At 40.5% G+C, this 21,806-nt stretch overlaps 1 protein-coding gene across 1 annotated transcript in view; it reads left to right on the top strand.

The window, feature by feature from the left end:
• ppp1r16b (protein phosphatase 1, regulatory subunit 16B) overlaps positions 1–21,806 on the top strand; it is a 104,605-nt gene that overhangs the window by 21,416 nt on the left and 61,383 nt on the right. The window contains exon 2 of the mRNA XM_054783306.1: positions 19,499–19,910. Coding sequence (XP_054639281.1) covers positions 19,643–19,910 — 268 coding nt within the window. The 5' untranslated portion in view covers positions 19,499–19,642. The remainder of the gene's footprint in view (positions 1–19,498; positions 19,911–21,806) is intronic.

Raw genomic sequence — 21,806 nt, 5'->3', positions numbered from 1 at the left:
GTCAAATGATTAGTCCTCCCCTAAAAGTATGTTGCACGTCCATTTTTTTCCAACTTTTCCAACTCTTTTATTGGGTAGACTTTTATTGGCTCTTTTATTGGAGTAGGGACCTGACTCAAAGAGGTTTGTTACAAAAGCCAAACTATTGTTGGTCATGCTGTGTAATAAAAAAGTAAGTTCAGCAATACTTTGGTTGCATTATTTTTATTTCTTTGAAGAGCTATTATCATATCCATATTCAATTCCACAAATTCACGTTTGTAACAAAAAAAATCAAATCAGATCGGCAAGACTATAAAAAAACTCAGATCGGAAGCCAAAAAATGTGAATCGGGACGTTCCTATTTTTGACTAATAACCACGAAACAGCATGACTTATTAATCTATTTTTGAAAAACTGATCGAGTGAAGCCACAAAATTCTAAGCGTGAAGTAGAAGCTGCTTAAGTTGCCAACCTATGTCAAATAACTCATCAGCACCCTTCGTATTGTTATTATAACAAAAAAGCGCCCGCTTAAGTCGACATTGACATATACATTTTTGTCAGTACCAAATGTGAGAACCCAAATGGGTCATTTGTATGAAAACATTTTCCGCATATGTGGACATCTGTTGCCAACTTGTGTGCGGGTTTGGAGTTTGCAGACCAAGCATTCAAAGAGATCCACAGCTTAGAGTGAAAGCCCCTCCATCTTCTCGGAGGATACACCCACTGATCCTCTTTTCCCCAAACTCTGTCTTCAAAAAGGAAGTTTTTTTTTCCCCCTGCAGGACTACATTTTCCGAATGAACAAAAGGCCTGTGGCTGGCCTGCCACTTTTTGCATGTAGAGAGCCTGCTGTCCTGACCTGGGTGCGGTTGTTCCTCCATCTGCTCCACACACGCAAATCCAGCTGTTTGTTTATATTTACGGGACCAAAAAAAAAAAAAAACTTACATTACCACTAGCTTCCTGCTGCATGCTAGCACTGCCTACTCTTTATTTACTTTTTGATTTCAGCCTGTCCTCTCCCTGTCTGGATCCCTTTCTCCCCATTGAGTCATTTCCCTGCCTAATGGTGGTATGACTGGCCGGCAAAGACCTGCGCAAACAAGGCTGAGACTCAGCCAGCCTGCAGTAAGTGTCACTTCTAATCGGAGGCGAAAGACGAGTGTGCAGTGTGGCTGCAGTGTGCACTGGCGGAGAAAAAGATGTGCATGATATGAGTTCATATTTTATGACACCATAAAACCCAGAAAGGACGAGAGTGTGTTCTATCAAAATTGATAGATTTTTTTTGCCCTGCAGGATAATAGGCTGTGTTTGTGGGTGGATGGGTAAAGGTTTTTTTTATTTCTATCAAAAGAAATGTGCGACATTACCTCATGTTTGTAAACCTTATTTAACAACAGAACATGACGTTATTGACTTACGGGTGTTTTGTTGCCATCTACTGTATGGAGTTGTAACAACAAGTCAGACAGTCCTATGATAATGTGTTTGCGAGTGAGCAGATTGTGAAAAATCAATCATCGTCTTGGCAAAATATCGGAAGCTTGTGTCATGTTCATGCAGTCTACACAGGCTTTTCCTTTTCCAGTGAATCCTCCCCCATTCACTGTCAGCCATTTGCACCAGACCTTCAAACTGTCACAGACTTAATTTTGTGGTCAATAGCAGCACTTTAATGAGGGCAGTCTAACACCAACATACTGTAGCAACCATTTGCAAATAGAGTAGCTTGTACTTAAGCCTCGCTTCCACTAAGTGGTACAGTTCGATACACATTTTACTGCGTTTCCACCATAAAGGATTCCACAGTACCCGACTCAAACTGTCTCACTTTTCAATACCTCTTTGTTGGGATTAGATTGCAACGGTGAAGGTCGGTTTATGCCCCTGCGTCAAATCGATGATTTATGGTGTCAATAAAGTGCCAAAATCTGTGCACATAATGACAGCAGTCACTGATAACTGCTCGCTGCCACTTTTTGCTCAAGTGCGGTCACTCCCTGTACCTTCTACGCGCTCGGCGTTGCTGAGTTTTGGAACTCTGGGGGTGGGCATTAAACAGACGGCCCCGCAAACCCCTCTCCTTAATGGTTGGTCACTTTAAATGCCTACTGTCTCCAGATTAGATCCAAAACTTCTCACCCGAGAACGTGCAGAGCGAGAGTGAGCGTGAGCTAACCAAATCAATGTTCCCCGTAAGAAATAATGTAAATCCAATATTAACTATTAAAACACATTTTCATAGTTTTAAAATTGTAGTTTTACTTGTAGAAAACAATTCCGCTTCCTGTTTAAATGTATTAGCAAGCTAATGGGATACTAACAACGGTGTTTTGTGGTAAAAATACATTAAGAACACAGTTGCACTCACGCAGTGATTGACAAGATACGCGCTATATTGTACGCTAACCGAAAAATGCACGCAAACCGAGGCAGAATTTTTGACGTGGACCAAAAAACGCGCTAACCGAGGTTCCACTGTATAGCATATTTTCCGCTTGTTATTGTCAACTGAATGTGATTTAAGACATGTTGTACTGAGCAGCCAGAACAGAGATTTTTGTGTGTGCCACTTTCTTACATAGCAAATAAGTACCACAAAAAGGGCTTTAGCCTTTTCTTCAGGCTTGCCTTGCGGCCCAAAATAATGACAAGGCTACCACAGTGAGCACTTGGGGCGGGTGTTAGACTCGCATCTTAATTCACTAAAATTGATCTTCATTCTTTATTGAAATGCTCTAAACATTCAGTTGTTGTGCAGCACTACTAATGAATTCTCCAATTAGCTCTGCAAAGCCACTTGATCCTGCTTGCAGAATCATTGTCACATCGTTTTGCTACGATTCCTCGTTTTTTTAAATGCAAAATTAATACATTATGGATTGAACATTTTCCTTTTACACTTTTTCATGTACCGTATTTTCAAGAACATAAGACGCACCGTATTAAAAGACGCAGTCTCAGTTACAGGTGCTATTTTTGTATTTAACACATACACAAGGTGCACCGTATTATTGGGCGCAGGTATGGTCAAACAAAAACATACCGTGTCGCTTAGAAGTCAGTGAGGAGCAGCAGTGCTTTATTTCTTTTGACAGATTAAGAGCAGAACTCTCATTCAGTTTATCAAACCCACTTGAAATCAGGATGGTCATCACTCAACACAACAGTCTCAGTCATGGTGCACAACTAAAAACATCACACAGCGCCGCAAAGACAGACAAGACACTACCTCTATTTTTGCAGAACAATAACTAACAACTATGTAGCTCAAACATGTAACTTTAAGAGCATTTGCACCAAAACACTACCGCAAAGCACGCTGGGGAACAGGAAGTGCTCCCAGCGACGCTACAATACGCTAGCATGCATGCTATTGTATGTTTTTAAAAAGCCAGCGAGAGCAAAACTGAGTTCGGTTGTACTTTATTGAAGTATTTAACAATGTACTCACATTATTTTTGATAAATCCTCATCCACAAATCCATCAAAGTCCTCATCTTCTGTATCCCAAATGAACAGCGGGGCAAGTTCTCCACGCCAGATTCCCGCTCGTCATTGTCAGTCAGTCTTGTTGCCATGTGGCGCCTCAGAAATGATGCCGGCTTTTGCGAAAGCTCGAACAACAGTGCATCAGACACGTCAGCCCAAGCATCCACAATCCATTCACAAACTGTGGCGTAACTCCGACGTCGCTGCCTCCAAGTCTTAGTGAAGCTGTGTTTGCTAGCTGTCATCTACCGCTCCCACGCCGCTCGCAACTTCACTTTAAACGCCGTGTTTACACCGATGTCCATCGGTTGCCGTTCCTTCGTCAAGCCTCCCGGAATGATGGCAAGCTCCGAATTCACTTGGTTTTTCACAGCTGTGAGATGGGTGCGCATGGAGTCAGATACACAGGGACGGTGATGCGTGTGAAAAAAACATCCGGTCTCTTTCCGTACTTGTCACTCAGCTACCCAGCCATTTTCTCCTCGTCCTTCCAGCGCTTGTAATTGGTCTGGCTGGAAACTTTTCTTTAGGCAGCGTCTTCCTCTTAAAAATCACCAAAGGTGGCAGTTTCTGTAAATTACCATGGCAACCAAGCACAACAGGAAAAGCCGACTTCTCGTGCCCCGTTGTGTGTATCGCTACCGTGCTGGTCCCCTTCTCTACAGTGTGGTTCACCGGGATGTCGAAAGTGAGCGGCACATCGTCCATGTTGGTGATGTAGTTGGGCTGGATGTGTTTGTCTGCAATGTTTTTACTGCAGTAGGAGCGGAAGATGGCCAGCTTTCCTTGTAATCCGCTGGATGTTGCTGCGTCACGGTAGTCCTTGCCCGGATGAATAGATGGCGCCGTTTCATAAAATATACCTATATATCTACTTGGGGCGTGCCTTTAGCGTCCTCTTTCACGTCAGCATGTTGTCCTCAGTCACGTCCACCTTTCCTCTATATAAGCTGCGTGTCGGCAGGAGACGCTCCCAGTCAGTCGAGTGGAGCGCTCATCAAAGTCACACAGCAACACTTACAGATTTTGAAACTCGGTACACACATAAGGTGCGAGCATTATAAGGCGCCCCGTCCATTTTGGACAAAATTTAAGACTTTTAAGTGCGCCTTATGGTCGTGAAAATATGGTATTTAAGATTCAAGAGTTTTATTGTCATATGCATAGTAAAACAGGCAGTTATACTATGCAATGAAATTCTTATTCTGTTCATTCTCCCGAGAAAAGAAAGAAAACACAAGAAAGAATAAGAATATAAGAAACATTAATACCAATAAATTAAGCAACAACAGAAGAGACATTAATACAGATAAATAATTCAAATAAATGAATAAATAAATAACGTGCTATGAGTGTGCGTGTGTTGCGTGCGGCGTGTGTGAGTGCTTCATTGAGAAGCCTGATGGCCTGTGGGTAAAAGCTGTTCGCCAGTCTTGTGGTCCTGGACTTCAAACTCCTGTAGCATCTGCCTGACGGTAGGAGTGTGAATAATGAGTGTTGTGGATGTGTGCTGTCCTTGATGAGGTTGTGTGTTCTGCGTAGGACTCTAGATTTATAAATGTCTTGCAGTGAGGGGAGGGCTGCCCCAACAATGTTCTGTGAGGTCTTGATCACCCGCTGGAGTGCCTTCCTATCACGTGTTGTACAGTTACCGTACCAAACAGTGATGGAGGCGGTAAGGACACTTTCGATAGTGCATCTCTAGAAGCAACTAAGGATTTTGGTGGACATGTCAAATTTCCTCAGTCTTCTCAGGAAGTACAGTCTCCTTTGGGACTTCTTCATAATTGGTTGGGTGTTGTGAGACCAGGTGAGGTCCTCGCTGATGTGTGTGCTAAGGAACTTGAAGGTTTTCACCCTCTTCACCTCAGTCTCATTAATAAACAGGGTTCTATGCGGCTCCTTTTCCCTTGTTCTTGGGTCGATGATCATCTCTTTAGTCTTATCTGTATTGAGAAGGAGATTGTTATCACGACACCAAGCTATGAGGTCCGCCACCTCTCTTCTGTATGATGTTTCAACACCACCAGTGATCAGTCCGATGACTGTAGTGTCATCCGCAAATTTAATGATGCTGGTGTTGTTCTGGGAGGCCACGCAATCGTAGGTGAAGAGCGTGTAGAGGAGTGGACTCAGCACACACCCCTGTGGGGTCCCAGTGCTCACAATTAGTATGTAAATCTTTCTTTCATCGTATTTTACATTTGATGACTGCATCATTTTCAGATTTTTTTTTTATTGTAAAACCCAAATGTATTCTCAGGGCATTCAGTCGATCGCAACGGGACTATTCAGGTTGTCTTAGAGGACGTTTCGCCTCTCATCCAAGCATGCTTCATCAGTTCATGCTCAAAGACTTAGTGGGACACACAGCAGTCAGACTTGATAGGACAGCTCTTGTCAGACTAAATAGGACAGCTCTAGGAAGACTATCTAGTCTGATCAGCTCACCCCAGGGGTGTCCTATCTAGTGTCCCACCAAGTCTTTGAGCATGAACTAATGAAGCCTGCTCGGATGAGAGGCGAAACGTCTTCTAAGACAACCTGAACAGTCCCGTGGCGATCGATTGAATGCCCTGAGAATACAATGACTTGGATGAATGAGAATATTGACAGGCAACTCAAATGTCCTGTACTATATACAGCAGGCATTGTCGTTCTCACACCACACACGAATGGCGAAAAAAACGGCCATTAAAATGTTACAAAAAAGGTTATAAATTAGTATAAAACAGTATTGCTTTGCATGTGTATTAGTGTGTTGTAAGCGTCTATTTTGACACCCGCTTATACCTGCCGTTACAGTGTGTATTCCACAAGTGTTACTTTTGTGTTATTTTTGGTTGCACCGTGAGTGAGGTAGACATTTGAATTCAAGTTTTACTGATGTAGAGCAAATGAGATGGGTTTTCTACCAATAAACTGCTCAATTATGGAGATTATAAGAACAAATAAAAAAAATATTTTTGATTAAAAAAAATCGGCAAATTTGCGAGGTCACAAAATCTGAATTGCAAATATGTGGGGTTCCACTTTTTTTTTTTCATTTTATTTTATTTTTTTCCACAAAGCTGACAGATATCTTGTCCTTTTCCCTCGTTCCTGTCATTAAACAGGTACGGTATGAATCAACAACCAACAGCTGCACCAACAGTGATGCATTTGTTAAGCAACAAAGGGGAATTGTGGGACACTGCTGCCATTGTCTTTGCCTTGCACTGCGCCCCGACACAGCAGAATACAAAGCACCACAACAGTTAACTACAGTACCACAAAACAAAGGGAATGAGTTGTTGACAAATAACTTTTATAGAGATCATTCACACTACAGTCGACTAACTTGCAGGCGCTATTGATTGCTTGTGAAATGATGTTTTTCCGATGGAGCTTTTTTTAAGGGTTGGAAGTTTTTACAATAAATTCGTCAGTATACTGAAGGCCACAAACTCAGATGCTTGAAAACCTAATTATAAGATATTGTGGCAACTGTAATTATTCAAAATAATTTTTGCCTCTTTTCTGATATGTTGCGGACCAAACCACTAACTGTTTGTATTTGGTTCATATTGGTTTGGTCCTTCTAAAGCAGGGGACGGGAACCTTTTTGGCTAAGAGAGCCATGAAAGCCACATATTTTCAAATGTATTTCCGTGTATACATACAGAACACAAGCAAGACCAACTATTTTTGAATATAATAAGTCTCTGAATTTGTTATTTTAAATAATGTTGTTATACTGAAACTAACCAATAATAAATAAAATACTTCTGGTACTGCATGGTTTTGCACCATACTTCTTATCTTTCTTTTTGCCATCTTCTTCGTCAAAAGGCTCCGCAGAATTAGTTAGCTGACTATTTGATCAAAGGAGGGAAGTTTACTTCTTGACCTCTCAATGACCCGGGTAGGTTACCGCATTATTCAGTAGTCATCGAGTTTTGGTGTCTGACCCTGAAAATATAGGAAGGACAGCTGGCATTGGCTCTGGCCACCTGCACTGCGGTAGAAAACGGATGGATGGATGTTATAGTTTTGAAGTTTTATATTTTGAACATTATTTGTAACACTGTGATTTCTGTAATGTTTCACTTTAAAATGTCAGTGAAATAAAACAAATTAAATAAATACATTTTATCGTGTTAAGAAATGTCTGAGAGCCAGATGCAGTCATCAAAAGAGCCACATGTGGCGCTCCCGAGCCATCGGTTTCTTACCCCTCGTCTAGGGCCTTACCCATTATTCAATTAATCAAAACAGCAAGCTTCAGATTAATCGACAAAGAAAGTAATGGTTATTTGCAGCCCTAATGACTACAATATCTACTGTATGCATTTGCTGTAGAAGTGGATCCCCAGTGGACTTTTGGTAAAAAAACAAAAAAACAAAAAAAATTATTTATTTTTCACCAAATACAAGCAATTTTTTTTGTACAGAAATCACATCTCATTCACCAGAAGTCGGTAATAGGTATGCATGTATTTAATGTATAAATACAGCATAAATGTACCACCAAGCCCATGATTTGTATATGTTTATGTGTTTTTGCTTCACTGATGATGTTTTTTCATCAAGCGTTGAGATTTTGCCCTTTTTTGGTGGCCCTTGAACGCTTCATATTTGTGCGCTGTGACTTGCTCCGATTCCATCTGTTCATGGATAATCATAAATTATCATTCATTAGTAGTGACTACTAGGGGTGCAACAAAACATGTATCACATCTGATTCGCTGTTGCTCCTCCGTGGCAAAGACGTGTCTCAAATGGCATGCAAAACTGCATTTTTCAGCTTTATTATCCAAATTGCTGATGAAATAGGTCAGCGGTAAGATGCATATACATACACTAAAAGTCCTCATTGCATTTATAGCGGCGAGTTCTGTGTGTGAACTTCATTGCGGAAATGCGTTTACACTTGTGATTATTGCTATGATTTTATGATGAATTGAAAAAATCATAAGTTTTTATGTGTTGGCTTTGATTGATTGACTTTGGCTGTGTTGTTATTTGCATAATTATTTATTTTATAATTGTAATGTTTAATAGCAAATATGTGGATGTGAAGTGTGTAAATAATCAACGCTATGTAGTTGATTGGAATACTGTTGAATCCATGAACACAACTACTGATGAATTATGTGTCATTATCTTTATTGCCATGTTGAACAGAATATTGAATTATTTATTTTCTAATTATTTTTACAAGGTGGTGTTTTTTATATGGTTCGAATGTCTAAGTATGCTCAGCAGAAAATGAGGCAGGCATCGCTGTACGACACACATTTTGTTTAAATACGGTACTTTTGACTTGAGACAAATGTTGGTCATTTTAATGTTTAAAAAGGCATGCAAATTTCTCTTTTTTGCATTCAAAAAAATATCGAAATGTGACACTAAGGTATCAAATCAAACTGTGAATTTTCTGTATCGTTGCACCACTAGTAAGTACATATACATTATATAATTTAAAATGTGTTTAATATGTGTGTGAGGCTGCATGGTGGTCTAGTGGTTAGCATGTTGGCCACACAGTCACAGTCGATGTTTGATTCTCCCTTGGGCATTTCTTTGTGGAGTTTGCATGTTCTCCCCGTGCGTGCGTACTCCGGTTTCCTCCCACATTCCAAAAACATGCATGTTAGGTTAATTGGAGACTCTAAATTGTCCATAGGTATGAATGTGAGTGTGAATGGTTGTTTGTCTATATGTGCCCTGCGATTGGCTGGTGACCAGTCCAGGGTGTACCCCACCTGTCGCCCAAAGTCAGCTGGGATCAGCTCCAGCATGCCCCCGTGAATGAGGAGAAGCGGCATAGAAAATGGATGGATGGATGGATGGATGGACGTGTGTGAGTCATATTGAAGGGAGAACGGGAGGGTTCTGGAGCTGAATCTAATAATTATTTTATTGCAAATGTTGCTCTGAAATCGGAGAGGATTACGCTAGTAGCAGGGTTTGGGGGGGGGCGACGAGCCATGTGCCAAAAGTAGACAATTTTATGGACGTGTCAGTTGCTCACGTTTCTTTTGGCCATTTGCTGGTGGTCCCAGTCCCAGAAGATAACCACACGAAAAGCCGGACTCTACTGTATATCGTAAATTGCTCTAGGAGCCAAATGACGTCCATAAGGATGATGAAATTTCCCAATGACCTCAATCCAATGAGCTGGATGAGATTTGAGTGATTTGAAGCGAATGCTTGTATGTTATATTCTGACTCTCTCTTTGACGTCGCCGCAGGAAACATGACGGCGTAGGAGGGCATGGCAGTTAACAGTTAACAGCAATGCACTGTCAAAATTACATTTGTGCTTTACAAGGGTTAAGGATTTTGACACACAATGTAATTATAGTTTGAAACCACTTCATTTGCAAATCAAATGTAATGAAATGATTGGATGCAGTAAATAGTCCTGTTATCACCTTCTGGATGACGTCTAGGAGGAAACTTTTAGTTGTATTGGTCATAGATTGTTGAACTGATGATTTTTTGTTTGCAGAAGGTTTTTATAGTCAAATACCTTCATTTCCATTTCTGTTTTGTCTTCTTTGCTACATGTCCTATTATGTTGTGGGGGTGGGGTGTGCAGCAGCTTGAGAAAAAAAAGAAAAAACCCCTGCTAAACTAACCAGTTCTTTTTCATGGTAAAATGAGTAGATTTTTACTTCCTACAACTGGCGTGAGCAGATAATGAATTATTAGGGGAGTAAAGGTCATACAGTGGAACCTCGGTTAACATACGCCTCGGTAAGGGTGTTTTTCAGTTGACGTAGAAAATTGACGCAAAATTTTGCCTCAGTTCACATACATTTCCCGATAAGTGTACAATATGGCGCTTTTGCCATGTTATTAATATACTGTGTGAGACTAGTTGTGCTCGTAACGTATCTTAATTACAAAACAGTAACATGTTAGCATGCCAGAAGTCATTGTCCCACAGCTCCGTTGCTTGTCTATCATCCGTGGTTGACTTTGTAGTTATGTGCAGTAGGATCAGAAAGAGGGCACGCTATAATGCTTTTCAGCACGTTCCAATGTTACAAATTTAGCCCCCCCCGGTCCTAACCAAGGCAGAAAGCAGCTTTAAGTCAGTGGTTCTCAAATGGTTTGGCTGCGGGACCTGGTGGGTCACCCCTCCCCTCAATGACAAGTGGTAACCCAAATTGTGGCAATATTTTGGCTTATATTTTAAGGGACTGTGAACCCAATGCAAGCTACGGCACTGAGACGCTGTGTCTTTATGGCGTGCTCTTCTCTAGCAGATATCTGCAACTGTCTGTTGGACAGATGGCATGTAAATCTCTACTCAAGCTTGACAGTTGCCTAGAAACATGGCATGCACCTTGCAGCGGCGTAGCAAGCGAATAGCGCAGACAAGAACGTGAGGTGCATTCACAGACATTGAGTCATTAGGCAAAGACCCTTGACCCACTGAAAACAGTTCTGCAACACACTTTTTGGTCTCGACCCACCAGCTCATTTTTACCTTCAACTACGTGAAAGCCAAAGTGCTTCCAGGCGCTCGCTTTAAATCCAGCGGGTGCGGGTTGGAGTTTACGCTCAGCCATTCTGGTAGCGTCTTACACTGAGGTGCACCACCATAAACTGTCCGGGCACTTACGCTTTCTGTCTCTTTGTTCCCTTTTTTTGTTCCGTCAGCATCGATTATGAACATTTATGACTCGATTAATAATCGTCAATGTACGCATTGCGATGAATCTAAGAATCGACTATCTCCCCCACCCCTACTGCATGTCAATTTGGTGTTAGAGCCGACTAATCAACATCTAAACCTTTTGCCCTTTTTCAACTTTTGCTGTTGTTTTTTGGGTTTCTATTTTACTTGTATGTTTATAACCAATAATAAAAAAAAAACAAGCTGCTGGCTACACATGGCCCCTGGGCCTTACTTTGGGAAACCGGGACATTTTGGGATGAACTAGAACAGATGGTCAGAAGTCAGTGGGTCCTCTTTCAGGTCAATATCAGTGACCAACCCACATTTCTAGTGGACACCCGCACAGTTGTCATTCAGCATTCACGGCCTTGCAAATTTGTGGATTTTTGGTCAAATAATTATTTTTAATTAATTTTTTTCTTTCTATGAAACAAACACAAAAGTTATTGGTTTGTTCCACAACATATCAGAAAAGAGTCAGAGATGTACTTTGGCGTAAGACCATGAAAAGACTTGTACACAAGCAAGGCTGTTTTAATTTCTATTCTCTGAGCGACAGGAAGCCAGTGCAGAGACCTGAGTACTAATACAGTCATTTTTCTTGGTTTTAGTCAGCACTCAAGCAGCAGCATTCTGGTTGTACAGCAGCTGTTTTACTGCTCGTTTAGAGAGCCCGGGGAGAAGGCCGTTACAGTAGTCCAGCCTGCTGGAAACAAAGGCATTAGTCTCTCTAAATCTGTCTTAGACACTATTCCCTTGATTTTGGCAATGTTTTTTAGGTTAATGATGTTATTGATTTGATGTAGCTGTTGAAGTTCAGATCTGAGTCCATTATGACCCCTAGATTTCTAACCTGATGATTAGATTTTAGATAAAGAATCTCAAGGTGGCTAATAACACTTTCTCTTTTTTTCTGTAGGCCAAAGACAATTATTTCAGTTTTGTTTGAGTTTAGCTGGTGAAAGTTGTTTTGCATCTCAGTTTTGTTTGGGCTTAGCTGGTGAAAGTTGTTTTGCATCCACAAACTGATCCGTTTGATGCAGCGAAGTAAATCTGCAGGACGATGTTCACCTGCCGTCAGTGACACGTGGATCTGAGTGTCGTCTGCATAGTTGTGGTAGGACACACTGCAGCTGCGTATTAGTTTGCCTAAAGGCAACATGTTTTCCAGTTTTCTAACCTCTGTAATAAGGTCACATGGTCAACTGTGGCAAAGGCAGCGCTCAGGTCAAGCAGAACTAAAACTGACTTTGCCTGCATCTGTGTTCGGACGGATATCATTTGCCACCTCGATCAGAGCTGTCTCAGTGCTGTGGTGGGACCTAAAGCCTGATTGGAAAGTATCAAACACACTGCTAGAGAAGAGAAAGTTAGTAAGTTGTTGGTATACAACTTTTTCTAAGACTTTTCCCAACAATGGCAGGTTTGATATGGGCCGATGGTTGTTCAGTACTGTGGCATCAAGACTGTCGTTCTTCAAAAAGGCTTAATGACAGCAGTTTTTAGGGCCTTCAAAAATGTTGCGGTCTGAAGTGAGATGTTAACTTAGATGAGTGAGTTGTGGTAGCGAACTGCTCAGCACAGACTTTAGAAATCTAGTGGGTAACACATCAAGGCAGCACTTTGATGGACACATATTGCAGATGATCTTTTCGACTGTTTTGTCAATGACAGGTGTGAAATGTGTCAGCTTGATGTGTCTAGCTGGCTGCAGAATAGTTATTTGTGTTGTGGAAATTATTGCATTTTTCATACCTTGAACTTTGTCATGAAAGAAAAATAACTCTCCCTTGTTCTCATCACTACAATATCACATTAAACCACAAAAATTAACATAAAAATAGGCACAAATGGAGGAAAAGGGACAAACAGTCGTAGGTTAAAAAAAGTAACTTTTGTTATCGCCCATTCACCTTATGTCTCTTGCAAAAGTCACAAGTAAATGTGCAAGCAATGGTTAGTGTTTGTTTCGATTTCAGCTGTAAGTGCTTATGGCAATGTCAGTCAGCGAGTCTGTGGGGCGTGCAGATAAGCGGGTTCCATGGTAATGACTTCCTGTAAGTGTGACCCAATAGTTTTGTTGTTACAGTGTACATCCCTGATGGAATGTGTAGTTGTCACAAGAGTATTCCTTATTGTTTTGACTTTGAAGAGTGTGATTTGCACTGTTGTGTTCCTGTCAGCCGCCACTTTATGAAAGTCAGAATTATGATCAGAAAAGGCAAAAAAAAAAAAAAAGATTTCAGGCTGCAGGAAATGCTGGCAGGAATGTTTATCATGTGACCTGCTTTTTCATAAATGAGCTGTATCCAATGGAGGCTGTTCCTTTTCCATAAAAATGTGCAATGCAAAGCGTGAGCATTCCTACGTGCGGCTCGGGAGCTGATTGAGGTCAATCTGTGATTTGCAGCCTTGGCCCCCTGGGGGAGCGGCCGTGATATCACCGTAGGGCTTTAGAGCCCCTCGTGGTGTTCACAGCTTCACTTTTTCTTTGCCTCCTGTGCTGACATCACGGCACAATACTCGCTGCACTGCCGCGGTTTTAAAAACTTCTCTTAGCAATTTGCAAGTCCATTTGCATGGAGCTAAAAATAACCTACTCCAGTTTTGACTGGAGAGGAGCAACGGTTATTAGGGCCACACTAAAAAGAAAAAAATTACAGTAATCCCTCGTTTATTGCAATCAACTGGGGTTACAATAAGAGTGTCGTTTAAGTTCACCTGTGTCCTCTACTGGTTTCGAATTGTTGTTTGTGCTTACTTGATGTTTCATGTCCGAGTGATACATTGAACTATTTTACTTTCAGGAATAATGCTGTTTGATTCTCACTGCATTCCCGTCAGCATTATTCTTATTTCCTGTATTTATCTTCTTTGTTGGACACGTTCCTGTTTCCCCACCTGACCTGGTGAGTTGACTGACGCTAGCCCTCGCCGTGAAGCCATTTGTTATTTTGTTGATTTTTGTAAGTTGTAGTGCTCTTTGTGATCACCTTTTGCTAATTAAAGACCCACCGCCATGTCTCTGCATCCTGAGCTGATGCTATGGCATATAATGGTAAAATGTGACAAACACAGTTGATCCGCTAAAAATGTTTATTTTTGACACAAAGCTCGCTCCCAGTCCTCCCCCTCTAAACCCTCCTGCTAGCTTGGTGTTGACGTTCTACTCCGATTTTGGATCAACACTTGCAATAAAAGTGAGTGCTTAATCATTAGATTAGATTCAGCTCCAGAACACTCCCCTTCTCTCTTCAATTGCCATTGTTCTCTCGCAACACAATCCAGGTTTAAGCCCTAAATACAGCTCACGCACGTATTAAACACATTTAAAGTATAAAATGTATGGCTACTCTCCGCTCATGAATGATAATGTAAGATGATCCACGAACTAGGGATGTCCTGATCCGATCTTCAGGAACGATAGTCCTACCCTTAAAGTATTTTGCACGTCCATTTTTTCCAATTTCATCTTTATTGGATCATTTATTGGATTAGGGACCTGACTCCCAGAGGTTTGTTACAAAAGCCAAACAATATTGTTGGTCATGCTGTGTAATAAAAAAGTAAATTCAGCAATACTTTGGTTGCATTATTTTTAATGCTTTGAAAAACTATTTTCATAACAAAAGTCAATTCCACAAATTCATGTTTGTAACAAAAGCTAATTATTATTAAAAAACAAACAAAAAAACGATTGGTACCGGATCGAATCGGCAAGACTATAAAAAAAAAATCGGATCAGAAGCCAAAAAATGTGGATCGGGCCATCCCGACCACAAACACATGAAATCGCAGTCACGGTGTAGCCAGAACACAACTATAGTGTGTTCAAGGACTGCCAAACAAATTGCGAAATCTCAACACTCGATAAAAAAACATTACCAGTGAAGCATAAAGACATAAACATGTCAAAATTTTGAGCTTTTTTTGGTACATGTATGCTATATATCAGTGGTTCCCTAACATTTCACAGTTGCGTACTCTGACTGGAAGTCATGTACTCCCTACTCCTGCACACTTACAGAAACGTAAACCACATAATGAAACATATGTATACTATACTATGCATCATTTATATGCATTTACAATTGTTTTATACATGTAAAACTATAATTATAAAATTATAAAAAATTATAACATTTTTGGCTCTGGGACTGATTCATTGGATTTATGTGCTTTCTTATGGGAAAAATGTTTTTTCGGTTATTAAGAGTCGGACCTTCTGGAACGAATGAATAACCCCAAACAAAAGTTCCACTGTATATATTTTACAACTGTATTTTTCCCTCGTTGCCATCGATCAAGTGGTGTGAGTCAGCAGTGCAAGTCCAGCACTCCATTTTGACCCAACTTAACATAAACAAATTCTGAATTCGTAATGATCAATTCTTATGCCCATCCCTCATATCCGGGCTTAGTCGTAGAAAGCAAAACTCACATTCGACCTTGCCTGTCCAAGTTGTTCTCAGTCTGCGGGAATAAACAACTGACAGCTTTAGTTTGAAATTCCTCCAGAAGAACAACTTGTGACTGTGCTGCTTAAGAGAGCCACCTTTGGATTGGGACCAAAGTCATTTGCAATTTGATATGTGGTCGGTGCTCCTGGCTCATTGTTCTTTCGCTTAAAGCTCACTTATTCGCAACAAGGTTTGGTATAAAGTGGAACCTCGGTTTCCGTCATTAGTTTGTTCCAAAAGGTCTGACGAAAACTGAAACATATGAAACACAGATATAAACAAAATTTTTAATTCATTCATTCTAGACACTCAAATATATGAACAAAAACTTGTTTTTTTTAAAGAACTATTATAGTTTTACATGCAAAAAACAAGCAAAATACATGCAATGAATAAACATTTAAACATTTAACAGCAGTTTTATTTTTTTATTGAAGGCTAGTTGGTGAACACTGTGACTGATGGAGGGAGGAGGTGAGGGGACGTAAGAACCACGTGGATGCTGTTTCATTCTAGTCCGTTACAAAGTTAATTTTAAAGAGTGGACGGTTAGAGCTGCATGCTTGCTCACTTGAACTTTACTGTAAACTTCAACAGCGGGTACAATCATCATTAAAGTGCTCACTGACTCGAGCGCACTGCAGATCAGTGTCACATTAAATTTATTATTGCGTGTATGGAGCTTTGGGATGTCCGTTTTGAGTCTGCGCGGGACGTACGTGGAACAGAGTCTGCAGAGGTCCGAGTATGTTTGGGCCTTTACACAAACTGCGGCATGTCTCCCTATTCCTCCTGTGTTAAAGCATTTCAAACTTTTTTTGCAGCTGTCCAAAATGACAAAAAGCACAGATTCCTCTAACACTCAGAAATACGCATTGCGTTTGAATGCAGGAAGGAAGGAGACAGATACGGAGTTGTTCATTGTTCTGTGTGCCTTCTATGAACAAATAAACGACACACACACACATAATAAAGATGATTAAAGGGTTCCCTGGCTGGAGTCTGTCTGTCTAGCATCCCAACTCATAAAAAAAAAACAAAAACATTCATGAGTCACCGTTGCGTGGATGCTTTGTTTTGGCACTCAATTCAGCAAGATGATATGCAGGCAAACTGACTAGTTTGTTAGGCGCACTGTTTGGTTGTATGAAAACTGAGACTAATTCTTGGCGAAAACTGGATCTTTCGAAAACCGAGGTTCCACTGTAGTGAGAAAAAGCCAAGGAGCTAAAGACAGTGATGTCTGAAGTGAAGTGATTTGTATCAAGCTTCCTGTTCCTGTGTGCGGCTGTGAAGCAGCTGCACTGTAGTGAAGGCAATACATGCACTGATGCTGAGGCATAACATCACATTGCATTATGGGCTGTGGTTTGTAGGATTAGCCTTGGCAGCAAAGTAAGTAAAAGAAAAACAATCAATCTGACAAGAAAGTCTATTGTTGGATTTGATTTGTACATTTTCTGGCTGCAATGTTAAACAAGCCTTATAACAGAAGTGAGCTGGCTGTCTGCTTGATGGTGTATGCAAATAGTAAGGACTCCTTGAGGAAGTTTCTGAACTGCTCTTGACACAGTTTTTGTAAGGTAATACTTCCCCTCCGCCCCAAGTGTCAGATAAGGACTCTTTCCAATGAAAAGCTATAATTTATATTTCAAAGTCATGTAAAAAAAGTAGTCTTTTGTTTTGTTCCTTCTCTCAGTGGAACCTGCTGTTGTCGTACGGAAAAAAAGACTACATTGCCCCACTTTTGGAGTTTATCTTTGACGTGTCGCATCCAGGAAGTGGTTAGTCTTGGTGAACGATGGTAGACGGGTGTCTGTAACATTTCACAAGCTCAATTGAAACATTCAGAAATCATGTTTTAAGAAGAATGGAAAAAATTATGTGTAAGTTGTGCAAAACGGACACATTCGACAGCTGGACATTCAAAAGTTTTAGAGAAGGTCAAATTAAGTTGACCTGTAAAGGTTATAGTTCATTCGAATTGTCTTGCTTAGGATTGTTGTCCCGCTGAAAGATGAACCATCACCTCAGTCTGAGGTCAAGAGGGTTCTAGAGCAGGTTTTCACCCAGGATGTGTCTGTATATTGCTGCATTCATCTTTCCCTCTATCCTGACTGGTCTCCTAATTACTGCCGCTGAAGAACATTCCCACAGCATGATGCGGCCACCACCGCTCTTCATTGTAGGTATGCCATCGGCCTGGTGGTTCTTCTATATTACTGCACTTCCAATGACTGTCAGTGAGTTGTTGTGATTATTATTGAAGTGATGGCTGTCACTAAATAATTGCCAGATAAGCAATCACACTGATTCAATGACACGCCTGCATTACGAACACGAATGTGCTCACCCATGAGCACTTCTCCACCTTCCTTCTGAGGATGCCCAATAGGGTTTGGGTCCATCACTTTTACCCTGAGCTTCTTTAGCAAGGCAGTGGTCATCTTGGAGGTGCGTTTGGAATATTTCTCATATTGGAATACTGCCCTGTGGCCCAGTTCTTTAAGGAAGGGCATCAATGCTCTGCTTCAGTATGTCACAATACATGTTGGCATTCATGTTTCCCCCAATGGCCTGTGCTCTGCAGTGCCGGCAGCACTCATGCAGCCCCAGACCACGACACTCCCACACTTGACACTGTCTGAACCAAATAAGTTGATTTTGGCCTCATCAGACGGATGGACATGATTCCAGTAATGTATGTCTTTAGTCTGATTGTCTTCAATAAACTGTTTGCAAGCTTTCTTGGCATCATCTTTAGAAGAGGCTTCCTTCTGAGATGACAGCCATGCAGACCAATTTGATGCAGAGTGCAGTGTATGATCTCACTCCCCCACGTCTTCAACCTCTGCAGCAATGCTGGCAGCACTCATACATCAATTTCACAAACATAACCTGTGGATATGACGCTGAGCACGTGCACTCGACGTCTTTGGTGGAGCATGGCGAGGCCTGTTGTGAGTGTAAAGCACTGTACTGTATGGTCTTCGCCACCGTACTGTAGCTCACTTTCAGGGTGTAGGCAGTCTTCTTCTAGCCCACAACTAGGGTGTCCAAACTATTTACACTAAGGGCCACATATGGAAAAATAAAAGGAAGCTATAAACTTTGGTCTTTGCTTTTTTTTCTCTGTTTTTGCTGTTTGTTTTTTTTTTAATTTCCAAAATATTTTGACTTTATTCTGAAATTATCTGTAAACTTTTTTTCTCGTACCATTATCATTTTATTCCCATTACTGTATATTTTGACTTTATTCCCATAATATTATAACTTTTTCCCCAACTTAATTTTCCAAAAATTACAACTTTATTTTGTTTTGTTTCTTTCTCATAATATTACTGTACGACTTAAAAAAATAATTTGAATATTAATAATGAATTATAAATTTGTAATAAATTATAAATACTGATTTATAAATAATAATATTTCGACTGTATGCTGCTAAAATGACATTATTTTTTCTCATAATATTATGAGTTTATTCTCATAAAATTGTTACTTTTTTCTTGTTAGAATACTTTTTTCCTCTTAATATTTTGACTTTATTCTTGTAAAATTACAGCATTTTTTTTTCATTTCTGTTGCTTTAAAAAAAAAAATCAACAATTTCAACTTTCTTCTTGTAATTTTTTTTCTCGTAATAAAAATCAACAATTTCAACTTTCTTCTTGTAATTTTTTTTCTCGTAATCCTTACTTTATTTCCAAAATATTTTGACATCATTTTCACAACATTGTAACTTCTTGTGGAACCTAATTTATTTGTTGTTTTGTTTATAATAATATTACTACTTTAGAAAATAACATCTAACGTGATGATGGAAATGACAGGTAAAACATCTAAATAAAGTCCCCCATTTTTTCTTGCTCCCTCAGAAATGCTGCTGAAATGATGATGATGAAGATCCTGACAGGAGGAGGCCACTGCCGAAGGTGCAGCCCTCGCTAGACGCACACTTCTGCAGCGCTCTATACCACTATCACCACTATCATCCACCCCCACCCCCGAGTGTCTCCGCCATGGCCAACCACTTGGAGCTGATCCAGGAGCTGCAGCAGCTGGACAAGGTGCCCAGTCTGGAGAGGCTGCGGGCGGCCCAGAAGCGGCGCACTCAGCAACTCAAGAGATGGGCCGTGTACGAGAAGGAGATGCAGAACAAGAAGCGCAAGGCTGACAAGAAGGGGCGAAACGCTAACGGTCTCCAGCACGGCGAGTCCAAGAGGCGAGTGTCGTTTGCTGCCAGCGTGGCGCTTCTGGAAGCGTCGGCCAGGAACGACCCAGAAGAAGGTAGACCCAGTCACTTACTGTATATTATGCATAAATACATATTAGGGCTGTCAAAGTTTATAACGTGTTAACGGAAATTTCCTTTAACGGCACAATTTATTTTGATGCACGATTAACGTGCACACATCCTGTTTGACCCTTGGCCCACACCGTAGTTTGAGGAAATGCAGCAGTGGATGTGGAGCTACAAGCAGGAACAAATACTGAGAATAAATGGACAAAGAAATTGTATTTTGAATGGTAAGTTTATCTTCAAAGCCCTGGCAGATGTCTCTCTCAACAAGACCAATGTTATTTGTATCAACTGCCGCTGTGAGTTAAGTTGTCACATAGCATGTCGACTGCCAGAGAGAAGTGAAGGTACTGGAGCACTGCTGGTATGTTTTTTTAATTGTCATTTATACGCGTGCTTTTGAGATGAGAGCTGTTTCTCGGCTGATTTTGTGCTTTGAACTGCAAGCTAAAATTTGGGTTACGAGCTGCTAGTTACTGGCAGACATAGCCGAACACAGCTGATTGGTGGCTTGTGTCAATGTGACCATGACTGAAGATGAGAATGGCTGTAAATAGCATTAGCAACTCTAGCATTAGCGGTGCACTACCTAGTCACTGGGAAAGATTTTAAACACATCAGCAAAACGTACATTACAGCGATCTAATTTATCTCATTTATGATGTATTGTGTAAAACGTAGTACTTAGTAAGTACTAAAAGGCATTTGAACAGTTGAACTGTCTATTGAACAATAAACAAAACACTTTTGAACAGAGTGTTTTTAAGGTACAAAAGCACTTAGTAAGCAAACTGCCCAAGGCATAATACATACTGTATGTTTAATTAGATAGGCAGTTGTGGCAAATGTAGTTGTCCTTGCCTGAGGTGCAGGCTTCATGGGCCCAAAATTTACAGTGCTGACATCTAATCCACACTTTCCTTGGCCATGAGTTGGCATGAACTGTATTGTTGACCACAGCTCATTTCTGATGGGTCAAACTGAGGGTATTACAACTATCCCTTCGTTACAACCATCCCTGGTGTCCTCTGCTCTCCTAAGAGTCAACAGAGCACGCAGCATTTGTGCAGTATTGCTTTCTACTTGTATCACTTCTACAGTATTTAGAGTAGTCAATGTACAGTAATCCCTTGCCACTTTGTGCTTCGAATTTTGCGGCTTCACTCTATCACGTTTTTTCAAAAATATATGAATTAAAAAATCATGCCGTTTCATGGTTAAATATGGCCTATTATTAGTCCAAAAAATGAGCATATTTAAGCAAATTATTTATTTTGCTTGAATGAAGAATTTTCAAGCATAAAAGTGGCTAAATGAAGTAAAAATACAAACAGGTATAAGTCATTCTGAAGATGTATTCAAACACGTAGTATTCTACACTGGTCACTAGGTGTCAGTAATGTTGGATGAGACACACAAGCACAAGACTTGATCAGCGGAACAACAGGCTTTTTTTGCAGGTTTGAATGCTCTCACAACAGGCACAATAATCCCTAACATGGCTAAAACTGAACTCTGAATCCCCATCGTCACTTCCCGTCTGTCCCCCACTCAGATCTCCTAGCACTGGAACACATTTACAGCAACACACACAAGTACAAGTCTTACTGTAAATGGCCTGTTTTTTGTTAGTTTTTGTTCTATATTTGGTAATAGGAATGTGAAGGTGACTATAGGGGTGTTATTTCATGTCTTGAGGGCTCTAATAATCTTAAAACTGTATTTAGAAGGAGGTTAACAGGTATTTAATGCTAAGGTATTCAATTTGTAAATACTGTAAGGAATCCTACTTATCGTCGTGTCTAGAACCAAATAACTGCAATAAACGAGGGATTACTGTACAGCTTGCAGTATAGATTTAGTATCCACTGAAAATGAGTCAA

Source organism: Dunckerocampus dactyliophorus, chromosome 8 (genome assembly GCF_027744805.1).
Source record: "Dunckerocampus dactyliophorus isolate RoL2022-P2 chromosome 8, RoL_Ddac_1.1, whole genome shotgun sequence".
NCBI lineage: Eukaryota > Metazoa > Chordata > Actinopteri > Syngnathiformes > Syngnathidae > Dunckerocampus > Dunckerocampus dactyliophorus.
This window is presented reverse-complemented; position numbering and strand designations above follow the sequence as displayed.